General features: G+C 53.1%; 1 protein-coding gene across 2 annotated transcripts in view; it reads left to right on the top strand.

Annotated features, from left to right (window-relative positions):
- Positions 1-1,556: 1,556 nt before the first annotated feature.
- The window catches only part of EDA (ectodysplasin A), an 86,371-nt gene continuing 69,540 nt past the window's right edge, over positions 1,557-18,387 (top strand). For both annotated transcript variants that reach the window (XM_087749215.1, XM_087749213.1), the window contains exon 1: positions 1,557-1,841. In XM_087749215.1, the coding sequence (XP_087605341.1) occupies positions 1,557-1,841 (285 nt within the window). The remainder of the gene's footprint in view (positions 1,842-18,387) is intronic.

Raw genomic sequence — 18,387 nt, 5'->3', positions numbered from 1 at the left:
TGTTTTTTTTTTAAATATAATTTCTCACTAAAATAGTCCCAACCCTTCTGTTCGCTTCCATTTCAGCTCTACGTGTTCCTCCTTGCCGAGAAGAACCACCTGGTTTTTCTCTCCTCGTTTACTGACATACTTGTATCAGTATCTTATTTCCCACGCCGCTTGCTGTCTGTCCCACGCCGCTTGCCATCTGTCCCCACGCTCCCCCACGCTCGGAGCCTCAGCTCTGTCCCCACGCGCTCACGCTGTTCTTTGACACCCGCTGTTGGGGACCGGTCTGATTTATACTTTCCGTGCATGTTCCTCGTTGCGTTGGAGATGATCAAGCTGATCTCATGCTATTCTTTCTGCCTCGCTTCTGCCCTGGGATGGGCTGCAGATGGGCCATTGCTCTAATTCCAGTAAGGAACCGGCAGCTCCCTGGACGTCTTCCCCCACCCCTTGTTTTCTGAGGGATATGTACCCAACCTCATGGTTTATTCAAGCCTGCTTTCTTGAAGTTCACAGTCTTCTCTCCCAAAACCCACACTTCTTCCTGGTTCACTTCTGCCCTCGCTGCTTTCCACCTTCAATTTGGTTCTAGCAGTCAGGATCAAACCTTAGAAAAGCTGGAGAAGGCAGCTCTTCATGCCCCAAAACATTGAAAAAGTTGCTGAGCGCCCAAGGCTCGGCTGCGTTCACCTTCCAGGCGGTGCCTCCCACGTTAAGGTCTGCCTGCTGAGCCCTGGGCTTTGCGTGTCTTTGTCGCCCGCTCTCAAAAAGCCTCCTCTGATTTCTCATTGCAGAGAATCCTCTGCACGTGCAGCCGCCTGGCAGCAAAACTCATTCTGAGAGACAATTTGCCTAATGCGGCCACGCTCCCAGGTGTTCGGCATCCCAAGGGGGCTGCAGCCAGCTGCCCTTCCTACGAGACGAGTGCTCGGTTTCCACCCTTGTCTAGCCCGCTTCCAACGCTAGTGATGTATAACCCGTGCCGAGCGACCGCCCAGCCTGTTAGTTGCAGCTTCGGTCTGTAACTTTGCTCTATTTGCTTAAAGAAAAGAATAAATGTGATGCTGGAAGACCCCGGGGTACGGCTAACCGGCCGAGCGCTTGCCGCAGGCTGGCAGAGGATGCCCACGAGCGGGAGATGCGGCATCCAGCGGGCGCCAGGGGCTACGCCTGGGCCTGGTACCCCTCGGCGGGCTCTGCTCCCGCACACATGCCCCGTTCCCGGGGGCCCTCGGCATCCGCAATACCTCCTGCCAAAAGAACCAAAACCCGTGCGATGATGCGGTTGCAAAATAAATAAAAAGGATGCGGTTGCAAAAGAAAGGCTGCCCGGAGGAGCGGCGGTGGCTGCGGACACCCGTCCCTCTGCGGGGCCCTGCCCGCACCGGGGCGGGGCTCCGCCGGCCCCGCCCCGGCCCCGCCCCACCCGGAGCCCCGCCCGCTGGCGGGGCGCTGGGGCGGCCCCGGCCGCGCAGCCCCGCGGCGGCACGGCACGGCACGGCACGGCGCGCCCCGGCCGAGCATGGAGCAGTAGCGGCTCGGCGCCTCGCCGCTCCGTACCGCCGGCCATGGGTGCGGAGCGCAGGGAGGCGGCGGCGCCCCGCGGCGGCTGCGCTTGCGGCGGCGGCGGCGGCGGGAGCTGGCGGCTCTTCCTCGGCTTCTTCGCCCTGTCGCTGGCGCTGCACGTCCTGACGCTGGGCTGCTACCTGGAGCTGCGCTCCGAGCTCCGCCGCGACCGCGGCCCGCAGCCCGCCGCCCCGCCGCGTCGGGACGGGACGGCGGCGGCAGCCCCCGGTGCCCCGGCCGCCGGCCGGCCGCAGCGGCCCGCCGAGGGCGCGGAGCGGCGGCAGCAGGTGGGTGCCGGGCGGGCGGGGGGGTCGCGGCCGGGCCGGGCCGGACCGGACCGGACCGCACTTGTCGCGGAGCCCCGCGCCGCCCGGGGGGGACCCCGGCCCTGTCGGCTCCGTCGGCGGTGTCGGCTCCATCCCGCCGCCCGCGGATGCGGCTTCGGGCCGTCCCGCTCTCGTGAAAAAAACAAAACCCAAAAAACCCCAAAAAACTAACCCCAACCCTCACTTGTGTTTATTTAGAAAAAGGAGGAAAAAGAAAAGCCGCAGGCTCCCGCTGGCGGGAGTTAAATGTGGAGAGAATTGGGTTTCTTTTGCCGGAACGCGGGAAGGGGGAGCCGGCGCTGCGGGGGTCTGCGCGGGGCCGCCTGCGCTCCACCTGCTGCCCGCCGCTGTCCTGTCGTGACAGCCCGGCGGTGTCGGCCGCGCTCCCGACAGCCGGGCCGGGGAGGGCGCGGTGCCGTGCCCGGGCAGCCGGGGCCGGGGTCTCCTCCCCGGGCTGCAGAGCTCGGCACGGCTCGGCCCCAGCCCCGCTCCCCCTGCCTGCCGCCGTTTGCGGCGGCGGCTCTGGATTAGGTGGGTTTTTCTTCCCCGCTCCCTGCCCCGCAACCAAGACGCCTCAGCCTTTGCGGTGGTGGCTCGGCGTCCCCCCCTCCCCGGCAGCCTTTGAGTCGGGACCGTGCAGGACAGGTTGGCTTCTGCCCCCCGTTTTCCTGGCTGGTGCATGGAGCCCCCGGGAGCGGGGCTGCCCGGAGGGGCTCGCCTGCCCCGAGAGCCTCTGGGAGAGCAGGAGCAGAGCTGGGGCCTCCGCTCGCAAACTTAGCTCATTTTTTCCAGGCACGAAACCTCGCTGCGAGCGGGATAAGCTGGAGGAAGGAGTTTCCTCCCCTTCGAGCCTCGTGAGCGGATGGCCTGCTCCCCGAAGGTGCTGGGTGGCTGGGCCGGGGGTGCCGGCGGGGGTCCCGGGGGAGCTGGGATGCGGAGCCCCGCCGCAGCGCCCCGGCAGTTCTCGCCTTGCTGGTTATCGATGCGTGGGGGCTGGGGGGGCGGCAGGGCAAAAATAGCTTTGATAAAGCGGAGAGTTTGGAAATTCTTCTTCCGACTTGGCAGCGGGCAGCCGTTCCGCTGCGCCGGCCTCGGCTGCTCCCGGGAAAGCCGGGCTCGCGCCTTCCGGCGGGTGTTTGGATTCCGCAGCTTCCAATAATAAAATCCGAGTAAGCATTGAACCGGAGGGAACCCATGCGATGTGGTCATCGCTTTTTTTTTTCGCCCCCCCACCCCCCCCCCTCGGTACTTAAGCGGTGTCAACATAAAGTGAGTCGGAGCGGCTCGATGTCGTGTTGGAATTCTTAGGTTGTCTTGTAATAGCATGCGGCTGAAGTTCCTTTCGTGTTATCGTGCTGGATCTGTTTAGTCTTTAGAGCTCTTCTTTCCAGCGAACGTATAATGAAATACCAGGGTAAATAGTTGAGGCATTCATAAATTACAGCGTTAGATAATTCGTCTCTGGATGTGTACGAAGATCCAAGCGTCGCTCGCTACAGCTGACATACTCCAGATAAGGTAATGCTAATTATTTATTTCTTTGCTTTACATCTGGCCTGTCTGGTATAAGACGAAAAATTCTTTCGGACATATTGAAGCAGTCGGTTGTGAGAGAAAGTTTCCTTGCAGTGAGGGCAGGCGAAGCGCTGGGCTTGCTGGGCAGCGCACGGCCCGCAGCCGAGCTGCTGGCACCGAAAACGCTCTGTTTGGAAACCGGTGCTGTGACAACGTGTAATTAATCTTATTTGTAGTAGCGCTGCTCTCCTGTTTCTCGTTGCCTGTTCTGCCTTACCGTTCGCTGGAGTCTGCGTGCAGCTAACAGCAGCCACCTTCTGGGGCTTAGGGTGCTGGGAGTACATCCCTTCTGGGATGAGAGCAATGAAACGAGGTATTTGCACGCAGCCTTATTGGAAAAGTTAATATCGGCAGTGTTAAAACCTTCGGGGTACGTGTCGGGTTCCTAGCTGCTTTCCAGCCCGGCACAGCCAAGCTGCGCCGCTAGTGAAGTGCGGTCCCATGCACGCGTGTCGGGAGACAGATGCTTAGATAAATCAGGCAGAAATTCCTAAATAATTCTTTCAAGAGATCGGATCGGTGGCATTTCTCCCCCAGGGACCTGCGAGGGAGCGGTCAGCGCCGGGGTGCGCTGGGGGGAATCCAGCACCCCAACCAACGCGGTGCTGGGAGCCCCCAGGCAGCCCCTGCCCTGTGTTCAGCTGTTCAAAGCATTTTCAGTAAAGAGGCCGAGTAACTACTGCATGCGTTGCGATTGTACACACTGATTTAAAAACAAAATTATTCCTTTCCCTGACCCTTTTTTCTCTTTCTTGTTTTTCCCCCCCCCTCCCTGACCTGTGGCAGGAGGGAGAGGAGCGGGGGGAAGGCCGGGGAGCGATGGTCAGCACCGAGATTTTGGCAGAAATCTCGCTTGGCCGCGTGCCAGAAATGACCTCATGACAGGAGTGAGATTTGGCAGTTCGATAACGCCCCGCTTCCCTATCTTACAAGGTATTCAAATATGTAACTCATTTAAGATACAAGGGCAATTTTTCATGGCAGAGGTTGAGGCATTGTAGCTCCCATCTTTGTCCCAGAAGCTGCGGGGTGTTGCATCACTGGTTTGGCGTCGAGATGAAAAGTTGGTTAATGCTGCTTTCGTTCACCGACTCTCCGGTTGCTGTCCCTCTGAGATGCGACAGCAGATTCGGGGGGCGGTGGTACGTCCAGCCCTGGCTCTCGGTGTAAAATCCAAATAATCCCCTCGGATGGACGTGCTGCGGAACACAAAAGCGGTTCTGTCAGCGTGTTCGTTAGCGTTTGGCAGGCGCCTCGCTCGTGGCTCCGCTCGCGGAGAACAGGCAGCAGGGTACTGCGTACCGCTCGTTAAAATATTTTATGCCTAAACTAGATCGTGTTTTGTTGTCAAAAAAATCATCCCTGCAATATTTGAGCCTCGCAGAGCGACGGTTCCGTGCTTTTACTCCGAGCAAGTCCATGTCGTGCCGCATTTCTGCAAAAACTTGTTTTTGGCAAGCGCCGGGCGAAGCGCGTGCCCTCGCGAGCCTCCTGAGACGGGCTCAGGAGTGGCCAAAGCCTGCCTCTCGGAGGAGGACCCGATACCCGTCGGATACGTCGGATCACACCGATGGCGGAGGCGCTTGCGGCTGCCGGGGGGGGCCGCCTGCTGCCGACTCATCCAAAAAAATGTGCTGAGCAGGCGCTCGGGTACCATTTACCTTCGCCGGCGCCAGAGGTGCCCTCCCTGCAGGTTTTCCTCTTGCTTTCTTCACCAGGGCCGTACCCGCTTTCGAGTAGCGCTTCCATCGGCCTTCCTGGCAATACCGGTATTTGCCATTCCACCAAAGCATCGTCTGTAGCCCCGTCGTTGTGCCTTTACCTGTGTTTCTGCCCGTTCCCACCTGTATCTCTCCACCTCCCGAGACGGGTCCGTCTGTCCGGCAGTCGTTAGGCAGCACGCGACCCCAGTACCTTATATCTGCCTTCTAAAAGCCTGCTTGCTCATGCAGTAAGGACATTATAGGAACACAGCTCTAGAGGCGAAGTAGTATTTTGCTTGTAGTTGTGTATACAGAAATGTAGCGAATGGAACTATACAGAGCAAAATGTAGCGAATGTGTACAGAAATGTAGCAAATGTGTACAGAAATGTAGCAAATGGAACTATACAGAGCAAAATGTAGCGAATGTGTACAGAAATGTAGCGAATATGTACAGAAATGTAGCGAATAGAAATATACAGAGCAAAATGTAGCGAATGTGTACAGAAATGTAGCGAATGTGTACAGAAATGTAGCGAATATGTACAGAAATGTAGCGAATAGAAATATACAGAGCAAAATGTAGCGAATGTGTACAGAAATGTAGCGAATGTGTACAGAAATGTAGCGAATGGAACTATACAGAGCAAAATGTAGCGAATGTGTACAGAAATGTAGCGAATGTGTACAGAAATGTAGCGAATGTGTACAGAAATGTAGCAAATGTGTACAGAAATGTAGCAAATGGAACTATACAGAGCAAAATGTAGCGAATGTGTACAGAAATGTAGCGAATGTGTACAGAAATGTAGCGAATGTGTACAGAAATGTAGCGAATGGAACTATACAGAGCAAAATGTAGCGAATGTGTACAGAAATGTAGCGAATGTGTACAGAAATGTAGCGAATGGAACTATACAGAGCAAAATGTAGCGAATGTGTACAGAAATGTAGCGAATGTGTACAGAAATGTAGCAAATGTGTACAGAAATGTAGCAAATGTGTACAGAAATGTAGCAAATGGAACTATACAGAGCAAAATGTAGCAAATGTGTACAGAAATGTAGCGAATGTGTACAGAAATGTAGCGAATGTGTACAGAAATGTAGCAAATGGAACTATACAGAGCAAAATGTAGCGAATGTGTACAGAAATGTAGCAAATGGAACTATACAGAGCAAAATGTAGCGAATGTGTACAGAAATGTAGCAAATGTGTACAGAAATGTAGCAAATGGAACTATACAGAGCAAAATGTAGCAAATGTGTACAGAAATGTAGCGAATAGAACTATACAGAGCAAAATGTAGCAAATGTGTACAGAAATGTAGCGAATGGAACTATACAGAGCAAAATGTAGCAAATGTGTACAGAAATGTAGCGAATAGAACTATACAGAGCAAAATGTAGCAAATGTGTACAGAAATGTAGCGAATAGAACTATACAGAGCAAAATGTAGCAAATGTGTACAGAAATGTAGCGAATAGAACTATACAGAGCAAAATGTAGCAAATGTGTACAGAAATGTAGCGAATAGAACTATACAGAGCAAAATGTAGCAAATGTGTACAGAAATGTAGCGAATAGAAATATACAGAGCGTGCAACTTAGTCTGTGCGTGCTGCTTTTTGTTATATTTAGTAAAACCGCATAACTGGCTTTACTTGAGGGGAAGGTAGGAAAAGATTTAGGGAGTAATATATAGTTTTTCCCTGTTTCTGGTCAGGGTGCTGCGGCAGAGTAATTCGTGGTGAATTATTTGGGCGGTTTCACCTGGAGGTGGGTTGTGGCGTGCGGCTCGGTAACCGGCCGTGGGGAAGGGCCCTGGGTCGTAGAGGACAGACGGACATCGCGTTGTCTTTCACACTTGGCCTGTTGTCCGCTCTCTGCCACCGAAGGGTCGTAATCGAAAATAGGGAGTTGTGGCCAGGGATTTGCTGCCGTCCGTTCTCAAAATAATAGCACGGTGTTTCTCAAAATAATCCTGTCGGTCGAGCGTAAGTAGCTCTGTGCTGAAGTGCAGTTTCGAAGGTTGGTCAGAGCATCCAGGCAAGACTTACCTGGGGCAAAAGCAGAAGGGTCCTAATGCTCCGCCATGAGGGCACCTTCCGTGCCTTTTGCCTCACTAATGCGAAATTGCAGTTATTTTGCCCTTTCTTCGAAATTCCAGCTCCGGAGTAGAAGACAGCACTAGGGTGCAAACGCACCACGTGCTGTCAAAGCGGCTAAAGGCATTAAAGCTGCTCCAGAGCCTTCTCCCTCCCCGAGCATACCTCGAGCTCGTCCGTGCACGCTCGTCCCCGTCTCTGGTTCCCGCATCCCGAGCCGGGGGGCTGCGGCGGCGCGTGATGGATCTGGGAAGAGCCGAGACCTGACAGGGTGCTGAAAGCTGCGAGCGGAGCGTCTTGTTGGAAACGCTTCCCCAGCAGCCTCCCCGCAGGGCACAAACCTTTAAATACCTGGTCGGGGCTCGTGCTCCGGGATTTCGGGACTTCTGATCTCAGGTTATGGAAACCCTGTCTCTGTGCAGGTGGGCTGTGGAGCAGGAGGAGGATGGTGTTTTGGGATGCCTTCCGTGGTGGGTTTTCCCTGGAATTACACTTGGCGGTCTCGGTTGTAGCTGAAGGAAGCTGTTACAGGGCAGTAAAGGGAGACTGCAGCGCACGCTCTGGCCCGTAACACATCGGGGCTCTGGTAACCTTCATTCACGTCCCTCGACAGAGGGGATCACATTCCTGAGGCTGCGTGAGGTTCGGGGGCTGCGCCGGGGAGAGGGGGCTGCGGCGGGATCGCCTGAGAGCAAATAGAAAACATATTCCTGCTACTATGCCTGTGAATATTCTGTGCAAAATCTGGCACGAATCCATAACGCCGCCGTTTAAGATGAAAATGGTACGGGGCGTCAGGAGAATGGCAGCAACTGCCGCGTATGCCGCGTTAATTGGAAAATTAAGTACGGCGCGAGCTTTGCCCGGGGGTTTGAGGAGCATCCGCGCGTGTGCCGCGGGTTTAGCTCCCGGCGCGCGGAGGAGCCGTCTCCTTTGCCCGGCTGGTTCGCTGCTTTAGGCACCCTCTGCTCATTTCCAGATCTGCAGCGCCGCTTGGGTGCATTTTGTTCTGCCTCATTACACCGCACAGGTGAGGCGGGCGCCATGTCGTGTGCCGTGGGATGTCACCGCTCCCAAGGTGGTCAGCTGTGAGGGCTGGAGCTTGGGAATTCCCCTTTGGAAAGGGGGAAACTGTCAGCAAGGGGGAAAAAATAACCGTGGCTCTGGGGTGTCCAAACACAGGTTGGCTGCGGGTGCGTCTTGCCGGGGAAACCCTCAGAGTGCTGGGGATGCTGGCCAGAATAGTGACCGGGTAAAAAAGGAAAAATCTCCCATCTAGGAGAGAAGAAGCAGTTGGAAAATACAAAATATATTTTGCAACGTCTGTCTCGAAGCTTGCGTCAACGTCAGGTGGGCGATCGGCCGGCAGCAGGACCCGGGGAGCGCGGCAGCCCTGCTCCGTGCCCAGCGGGTGCTGCCCTGTGTGCTCGGCTGCTGCGGAGTGGAGCTGGCGGGGGGACACGACCGATTTTCCAAAATAACTGCGGGAGTGCAAAAGGAAAGAGTAATTTTTCCAGCCAAAAGCAGAGAGGGGGGACAAGTATGTAATTAATTTGGCAATGCGCGGGAAGGAGAGGAGGACAGGCTTCAGCTCACGGAGGAACGTGGGGATGCTGATGTCGGAAACAGAAAAATGCACATAGCGGGAATAATGCAGGAATAAGGCATCGGGGCAGGGTCGGCCCTGGGAGGAGCGGGCGCGGGTGGAAGAGCACGGCGGAGCGCACAAAGCGCATGCGATGGAGAACTAAGGACGCGAGCGAGCGCCCGTGGCTGTCGCCGCTGTCCCGGGGAGGCCGGCGGCCGCGGTGGCGGGACGGGGCAACCGTGGAGCACAGCGCTGCCTTTCCCTCTGGCCTGTCGCAGCCTCTGCTCCGTCTTCCCCTTCCGGAGCCGAGCTGGCCGGTCTGTTGTCTTTGTTTTTATTTTCTGCGTATTCCGTGAAGGATAAATACTGCAACTTTGTGCAAGGACTCTGGACTTTTTATCAGCATTTATTGAATTCCTCGATGGAGAAGGTGGTTGTTGCCACAGTAAGTGTTTGACCCACACGTGACCAAAGTTGCAGGGTTTTTCCACAATTTTTAGATGAATTAACTGGCAAACACTCAAACCTGGGTTTTTTAAGAACGCTCAGTGGCATTCCAAAGTTATCTTTCGCTTAACCTCATAGTACGTAGCACTTTATCAAACCGATATTATCCTAACCTTTTAACATTATTTTTCTTACCACATAATACTATAAATCTTCTCTGCTCTTCCATACACATGTAGTATCTTGTAATGCTAATTAAACTGCACACTGTCCTAATTTTGCTCTCGTACTAATCCAATATATTTTTCTTGACTGGAAGCCAAACCCTGCGAGCTTCAGAGCATGCGAAGTTCTCATTCCAGTCTTATTATATGTTAATGACTTTATATTTTAGTATCTTTCAACACTTTAAGAGGATGTTATTTTTAGAGGTGTCTGGCTGCGAAAGGTAACCCCTATGCAAGAGGCTGAGGGGTTTTGGTGAATGTAAAGCACCGAGTAAACTCGGTGCAGTGAGTAAGTGGTAAGCGTGTCTCTGAAGATGTGTCATCTGTCAGAGTGCCTTGTGCACAAGTACAAAATTACAGTGAGATGTGGATGCAATTTTAAAATAGTTAACGGTCTTTATAGGAGAGGCAAATAAAGCTCTTGCCTCGACTTTTACATGTTGCAGTTGTAAGTGCTCTCTTGTTAAACGCTGGGGGAAACGCGCTGGTTTTGTATGCTAATGGTGCTGATGCCAGTTGGGCCTGAATGCTACTATAACAGAAATAATTACTCACAGATGGGTGGATATTAAAATGAGCTCTTTCCATAAGCCCAAATAAAATTCTGTTGTAAGTGCAAAGTACTAAATATGCAAGGCTGTATTGATGAAATGCCAGTGCTATAATGTATTCCAAATGGCAAGTGCCAGCATCCTCCTGCCAGAGCTGCACCTCCTCGTTCCCCGGTCTATCCGCGCTTCCTCAGGAATGGCTCTCGCAGCAGGAGGAACGGAACAGCGACTTGCAATGATACGTAAATCTGCAAGCGATTTAGCTCTGCGCGCTGTGCCTCCTGTCTGCGCATGGTAAGGAGGAATAAGGCTGTGCAAAGCTGAACCCCTGCCTCCAGCGCTTTCTTCTTGGTTGGGTTCATTCGGGAGACCTAAATGTTTTGAGAAAAGTGTGGGACCTGTTCAGGAAGCACGCCAGTGGTGGGCAGCGCATTGCATGGCTTTGCAGCCGTGGACGTTGCATGGCTTTGCAGCAGCAGGCATTGTATGGTGTGGGGTTGCATTGCATGGCTTTGCAGCCATGGGCATTACATGGTGTGGGGTTGCATCGCATGGCTTTGCAGCCATGGGCATTGCGTGGCATGACACTGTGGCAGGTATTGCATGGCTTTGCAGCAGCGGTGTTCCATGGCACGGGGTTGCACTGCATGGCTTTGCAGCAGCAGGCATTCCATGGCACGGGGTTGCATGGCTTTGCAGCAGCAGGCATTGCGTGGCTTTGCAGCGGTGGGTGCTGCATGGCATTGCACGGCTTTGCAGCGGCATGGCATGGCATTGGGTGGCTTTGCAGTGGCATGCCATTGCTCGATGTGGTGTTGCGTGGCAAGGCGTGGTGTTGCGTGGGACTGTGGTCACCGCATGTTGCTGCGTTGCATGGCTTCGCAGCAGCAGGGCTTGCGTGGCGTGGCATGGCATGGCAGCAGGACCTGGGTGCAGTGGCAAAGCCGGTAGCTGCTGGCTGGCTCCCGGCGGGGCGAGGGAGAAGCGGCAAGAGGAAGGCTCGCCTTCCTGCCAGTCCGGCACGCTGCCGCCTGTGCTGTGGCCCAGCCGTGGGCTGAATTTGGGCCAGTGTAGAGCTGCCAGCCCAGACTGCAGCAGCGATGGTGAATGGGACTCTGCAAGCTCAGGCCCTTCTTTTCTCTGCTGTTTTACCTCCTTCACAGCAGGCACGATGTCCCAGGAGCCGCCCATTGGGGACAAAGCAGGGCTCAGTCCCCTGCGGCTATGTGGCCTGGAGCAGCCCTGGCCCTCTCTGCAGCCTTTGTCTGGCTGCCCCTAATCCCTCTTTGCAATTCATTGTACCTCTGTGTTTTAAATCTCTCTGGAGGCACATAACAAGGGGAAGATAGCGAGGGAGATTCTTAAGCCAGCACTTGAAGGAAAAGCCACCTCAGAGCGCGTAACAGCTCTATAATTGTGAATTCTGCACGGGTGGAAGAGTTGGGGTTGTGGTCTCCGCCATGGCCAAGGCTGAGCCACGTCCCTGGTGGCTCCAGCTCCGTGCTGGCCCAGCACTGCTGCTCCTGGCCCTGCTCCAGGAGGGCTTGTGGCTTTTCTGGTTGGCATGATAGTTAAGCTGCTGCTCCTGCGCGCTGCTCCCTGGATATAAACCTCATCACGCTTCTTCGCGCTGCTCCCTGGATATAAACCTCATCACGCTTCTTCATTGAGTTTTTGTTGAATAAGACTGGCACGTAGAAATGCTATCCCTTGGTTTTTCAGTTGTTTTATTCAGTGTTCTCCATCTCCGTGGCAGCATTTTTCTATGGGTCTGCACGTGTGGGATTTTTTTCTGTGTAAAAAAAAAAAAAAAAAATACTAAGTGCTTGCAACAGGAGGAAAGATGAGACCAGTGCTTGATGGCAGGTCCCGTGCTGGAGCAAGGACAGGGCTATTGAGGCTGTGCTGGATGTAGGTGCTCGTGCAGCCCCGGTGAGGAAGGGGCTGCTTCGCAAAGGGAAAATAACCTCACGCGCTCAGGTACGCAGCAAATACCTCATTAGCCTTAGAGGTGAGAAGACATAAATGCAGCGTATCTTGTTCAGAAGGAAAAAAAATAATATGTATTTTTGGCTTCTTCCTTTTATTTTCTCACCCATGAAGCGGCAGCGGCTTTTCCCGGGTTTCCCAGGGAAGCGTGGGGCTGCGGACGCGGCGTGGGGCAGGCATTAATGGCCTAAACAGACTTCGTGTGATCCTTCCAGTCTCCTCTGTGTGCTGGGCTCATGAAATTAATCCAGGAAATAATTTTGGAGCAATTATTTCCTTCAACCTTGCGAATAAGTTGCTGAGCTACTGCTAACCTTAACCAGCATTTTTATTTAATTTTCCCATGGGATGGGAAAATAGGATAAATCATTTAAAGCTGATAGCTTGAACCGTTGCTAACCTGCTGTGACACTGAGAGGACTAAGCAGTTCAGACTCAAAAATGAGATTTTTATTTTTTACCGTGGTTGCAGGGTGCCGCTGTCCTGCCTGTCAGTGCGTCTCACCCCCATTCGCATCAGGCGTTGAGAAACCTGGGGCTGCAGCAGCCTGGCGTTCCTGCCTGGAAAGCTTTAATTCTCGTGCTTTCCCATAAAACATACCCGATGGCGGAAAAAGCAGATCAAAATAGGAGCTGCTGGATGTGCAGCTGATGAGGTGTATCCAGAGAGCGGGATGAAAATGCGTAAAAAAAAAAAAACGCTGTTTTTTAACTGCAGCTGTTACTATCTTTTTAGTGGTAATGAAGTAAATTAGTACGTTGGCTGCCTTTGAGCCATGGACAGGCCTGCCGGTGCTTGCCGAGGTTGCGGTGTTGCCTCTTGCTGGGAAGGCGGGTGATCCGGGCCGAGGGACCCGCTCCACCAGGGTGAGGGCCGCCCTGCTCGCCCGCTCCCTCCGACAGCTGAGACCCCCCGTGGCACGGGAACAAATTGAGGGAGATTTCCTCTTCTGCAGATCGAAAAGAGGCCTCTTCTATCTGTGGAGCCAGGTAAAGTTTAAAGATTTTAATTTTTAAAGGATTATTGTATCTTCTTTTGCATTCTCCTGGAGAAGCTGGCTGCTCACGGCTTGGATGGGTACACTCTGCGCTGGGTTAAAAACTGGCCAGACGGCTGAGCCCAGAGAGTGGTGGTGAATGGAGTCAAATCCAGTTGGCAGCCGGTCACCAGTGCTGTTCCCCAGGGCTCAGTGTTGGGGCTGGTCCTGTTCAATATCTTCATTAATGATCTGGATGAGGGGATCGAGGGCACCCTCAGTAAGTTTGCAGATGACACCAAGTTGGGTGGAGGGCAGGAAGGCCCTGCAGAGGGACCTGGCCGGGCTGGGTCGATGGGCCAGGGCCAACTGCATGAGATTCAACACGGCTCAGTGCTGGGTCCTGCACTTGGGGCACAACAACCCCAGGCAGTGCTACAGGCTGGGGGAGGAGTGGCTGGGAGCTGCCCGGTGGGAAAGGACCTGGGGGTGTTGGTTGACAGCTGCCTGAACATGAGCCACCAGTGTGCTCAGGTGGCCAAAAGGGCCAATGGCATCCTGGCTTGTATCAGGAATGGTGTGGCCAGCAGGACCAGGGAGGCGATGGTGCCCCTGTTCTCGGCACTGGTGAGGCTGCACCTCAAGTCCTGTGTTCAGTGTTGGGCCCCTCACTACAAGAAGGACATGGAGGTGCTGGAATGTGTCCAAAGAAGGGCAACAAAGCTGGTGAAGGGTCTGGAGCACAAGTCTTATGAGGAGCGGCTGAGGGAGCTGGGGTTGTTTAATCTGGAGAAGAGGAGGCTGAGGGGAGACCTTATTGCTCTCTACAGCTACCTGAAAGGAGGCTGTAGCGAGGTGGGGGTCGGTCTCTTCTCCCCAGTAACGAGTGATAGGATGAAAGGAAACGGCCTCTTGCTGTGCCAGGGGAGGTTTAGGTTGGATATTAGGAAAAACTTCTTCACCGAAAGGGTGGTCAAGCATTGGAACAGGCTGCCCAGGGAAGGGGTTGAGTCTCCATCCCTGGAGGTATTTAAAGAACGGATAGATGTGGTGCTCGAGGACATGGTATAGTGAAGACTTGGCAGTGCTGGGTTAATGGTTGGACTCAATGATCTTAAGGGTCTTTTCCAACCTTAACGATTCTATGATTCTTTTTAGCAACATCTTTATTGCTGGCTTAGAGGTTTCATCTGTTTCTTCTGTTGTTGAAAGGAGTCGTTTTGACTCAGAACATGGCTCACGCACAGATTCCTGGACTGTGCAGAACTTGGTGTTATTGGACATGAGCTTACCTGGGAAGCATGGCTGTTGTACTGGTGATGCTGGGCTTTAATTCCAGCTCCTCGGGCAGCGCGGCGGGATCGTCGCACTGCTGGTCCTCTTCGGTGGCTGCTGACCTGTCTTCATCCCTTCCCGAAGCCCCTTTTGTTTTGCAGGTCGTGGAACTTAATCTTGAAAGCCCAAATGTACGAATAAACTGTAGATGAAAGATTTCAGGTCAGATCTAGGGATCAATTTTTGCAGCATTGCTGCAGTTTTCCAGGCTCTGGTGGTAGCAAAGAGCGGGTAAATGGGGGGAAAAGGGATTTTCCACACCTAGGATCATGTGCCAGAGCTTCCGAGGCACTTCTGCAGGAAAACGTTTCTGATGTGGCAGTGAGGGGCTTTAAGGCGCAGGATGCTGCGGTGCTGATGTGAGCTGGGTGTGCAGAATCGCCCCAGCAAGGTTAAATCCTGCTGCTGCAGTAACTGCTAGGAAAAAATTGAGATACCCGAGCTTTTTTAAAGCCTCCCAGGCATCCTGGGGTGTTCCTGGGCAGGGGCTGTTGGGGACCACCCGCCTGAGGAGAGCAGAGCACCCGGGGCTCGTTGCTGAGCAGCCGTTAGCTGCAGGCACGGGGAAGGTGGCCGTGCTTCATGGGACCTGGTTAGAAGCAGGTTTGGAGACTTAAATTGACCATATGTTAGAGCTCTTGCCTGCCTGGTAGTCACCAGCACAGTGTAGCCAGAAGCTGCGTATCTGCTGGCTGCTACTTTGGGGTTTTTTTTGGGTTTTCTTTTTTTTTTTTTTGAAGGAGAAAACCCAGTTGGCCTGCTGCGTGAGATTGAGCAACCCGAATCGCTGTGTTCTGGTGCTGCCTCTGTTGACGTTGAAGTGTTCTTCTGGGGAAAACCTGTGTCCCCTGAGCGCCGTCCTGGGATTGCCTGGGGTTTTGGGGGGTTCAGTGGGGTTTGGGTTTGGTTTTGCTTATCTCTGCTTTACCGTAAGTGTGGGAAATCCCAGGAATGCTGCTAGCAAACAAGGTGTTTGGGTAGCAAAGCTCACAGGAGGATGGAGACCTTCCCTTGTTGAAAGAAAACACATGTAAACCTTTTTCCTTTTGCGTGCTTCTCAGCTATGTAGGTTTTCATGAATGAGTTTTCTCTCGTTTTTCTTTAGCAGAGGCTTCAGTCTGGGCTTTGCAGCAGGTCTTTGCTTTTACTGAGGCAGCGATGGGATTCAGACTCATTCTTCAGTAGTAGCGACGCTGAGGTCTTGTTCAAAGTAGGAAAAGGGAACGCGTGCAGGAGAATCCTTTAACTAAAGCCTTTAGCTGAGCCTGTGGAGGCTCGGCACTGATCTTCCTCAGCTGCACTTGGCCTCCGTATCTGGCGAGACACCAGATCGATGAGAAATACCAAACCTTTTGCTCGTAGGGTGGATTTTCCTTTGGAGATGGAGAGAGACTCTGTGCTCGGTGCTCATATGGATGAGCCCTGTACCACCGTGCCGTGCTGCTGGTGCTCTGCGGATGGATGCACCCTGCTACCTTGGCATCGCCCCTCGCTGCAAATACCCCAGCCGGCGGCGAAGTCACGGAGCGGGGAGCAGCAGCCGGTGCACCGCTCTGAAGAGGAAAGCAGCACGCCCCTAATAAAAGCAGGATCCAACTTCAAACAAATGTGTACTGCACAGTTGTTGTTAGCACTCTTATGTGCGGCTGCAAGGCTTGGACAATTTATAGGCGCTGCATCAAGCGTCTTAGTCGGTTCCATATGTGCTGTCTTCGTGCGCTGGCTGGTATGGAATGGTAGGATGAGCTCTCGGAAGTTGAGGTCTTCAAGTGTTAAATACAAAGCATTGCTCCTGCAGGCTCAGCTCTGCCGATCCAGGCGTCTGGCGCACATTTCTAACAACAGGCTGGATTTGCCAAAGAAAATTACGCTAGATACAGCAAATAGCTGTCAACTCTTTCTTCCCTAGTCTGCCAGTCTGCTTTTCTCTTGCTTTTCAGAACAACCGGGCTGGCTGGAAGGGATGCAGAAGTTAGGGAGTCTTGATGCCTGGTGTCGCTCCCCCTCACTCAGCCAAGCCCCCTCCCCTTCCCTCCGTCCTCGCAGCCCCCTCCAGCTGGCCACAGCCCACGCGGGCGCCCTTGGGTCCCGCTGCAAACCCATTGCGGAGGTGAGGACTGAGGGTCCCATCAAGCTGAGAAAAACTTGAGGAGTTGTCCTCTGGTACCTAAATATTAGACCAAAGTATTCAAGGGGGGGATTGTGGCTGAAATACTAACTAGCTCGTTCCCATTTCATGAAGACTTTTGGGCTTCTGAGCCCAGTTGCATGCAGGTGGCTGCAATTGGGCTCAGAAGAAAACCTCCAGAGACCCCCGGGCTGGTGTCCCCCCACCTCGCGGACCATGAGCTTCTCTGCTGTTGGTCCCTCCTGACTCAACCGCTTCTTCCCATGTCTGAAGATGCTGGAAAACCCACCGTAATTCCGATAATGATAGTCAGTGGGGACGGTTGGGGCAATCAAGCTTTCAGTCAGGTCCCAGTGAAGGTCCTGTGTGGCTTCAAGCCACTTGCCTGGATCTGGTACTCAAGCAGTTAAATATTCCTGCTGCTGGTGTAGAACAGCAACGCCAGGTATCTTCCAGGGATCCAACTTTGCTATCTGAAATCTGGCAACTAGCAAAAATTTTTACGTTGTGAACAGAAATCGCACCCCAGGGCTATGGCTGACAGGGGAGGTCTCACTGACATATTTACCTAGCAATTTTGTTATCGTTAAGTACGATTTCTCAAAAAGCCCAGACTTCGAGAACAATAGCAACAAAAAACCACCATAGGTTTTGTGAGCAGATGCAGCTTCGAGATAACAGGCAATTTTTGCTCTTTGTTTGACTACTTGGCATTTAGTGATTAATTAGAGTGAGGCCAAGTATGGTTAGATAGTTCATAAAACAAAGTTTTAAAAACACTGGCATTGAAAGTCTTCGCATTATGCTTTTTAACGTCAGTCTGTGAGGCTGTTAGAGGCAGGCAAAGCAGGGGTTTAGAAACAACTAAAAGCAAACATTTGTTTTGGACAGTGAAAGATTGAGTCTGGAAAGGGCAGGAGGGCGGAGGGGAACAGCTTGTGCAGCCCGTCCTGCGGGGAGGTGTGCTGAGGGTGCTACAGCAATGCCGCCCGAGAAGCCGGCTTTCCACCCGCCCCGCCGGGGCTTCACGGCATCGCTGTGCCCTGGGACTGGCGTTGGTCTTAAACGTTGCTGGGAGGAGGTGGGCTGCCATGCCCCGCGTTTGTCTGCCACCCCCTCTGCCCTCGTTCTTTCGCTTGTTTGGAGAATTAAGCAAAACTGCATTTGTAATAAACAGGGGAGCTCTGCTGTGAAAAATCAATAATAATAGCTCAGGTTAAAAAGCGGTAGCATTAGTTCTGATCCAGCCATTCCCCTTTCTTTCAGTATTAATTTGCATGATACAGAAAGGCCGTGACATGAAGTTGGTCCAAAAAGACATCTCGGGTGCCCTGTTAACGCTGGCATGTATAATACCGAGTATTAAAACATTGTCTTTAAGCGTGAACTTAGAGGGTTATTGTACAAAGAAGGGCATAAGAAACATGACACTCAAATTGTGCTTCCTGGCAGAAATGCTTTGCAATGGGGAAATTTCAGTTTAGTTAGGGTTGCTTACATGCCTTTCTTCTAGCTGAAGGGCAAATGACACTGTTAGCATTAAATGTTAGTAAATGACATCTTAACGTGAAATATGCCTTACGTCTCCAAAATCGAGTTGGAGTTATTGCTGTTCCAGAAGTTCTTCTTCCCTCGAGTTCGAGTTATTGCTGTTCCAGAAGTTGTTCTTCCCTGGTGTTTCTTTTCGGTCTTGCCCCAAAATGGACCCAAATTAAACGTTCATACTAGTAAAGAGCTTGGTTGTGAAGGAAAAACACAGATTAATTGTGCTTCGGGAAAAGGTCTGGCAAAGAGGAAGAGAATACATGGGGTGAGCTGGACAGCCCCGTGGTGCGTTTGGTCGCTTCGCCTGTGGGCTCTCGCGTCGGTACGTGTCAGGC

Source organism: Nipponia nippon, unplaced genomic scaffold (assembly GCF_047370975.1).
Source record: "Nipponia nippon isolate SJK-2023a ecotype South Korea unplaced genomic scaffold, ASM4737097v1 scaffold_12, whole genome shotgun sequence".
Lineage (NCBI taxonomy): Eukaryota > Metazoa > Chordata > Aves > Pelecaniformes > Threskiornithidae > Nipponia > Nipponia nippon.
The sequence above is the reverse complement of the archived record's forward strand: the minus strand, read 5'-3'. Positions and strand labels throughout refer to the sequence as shown.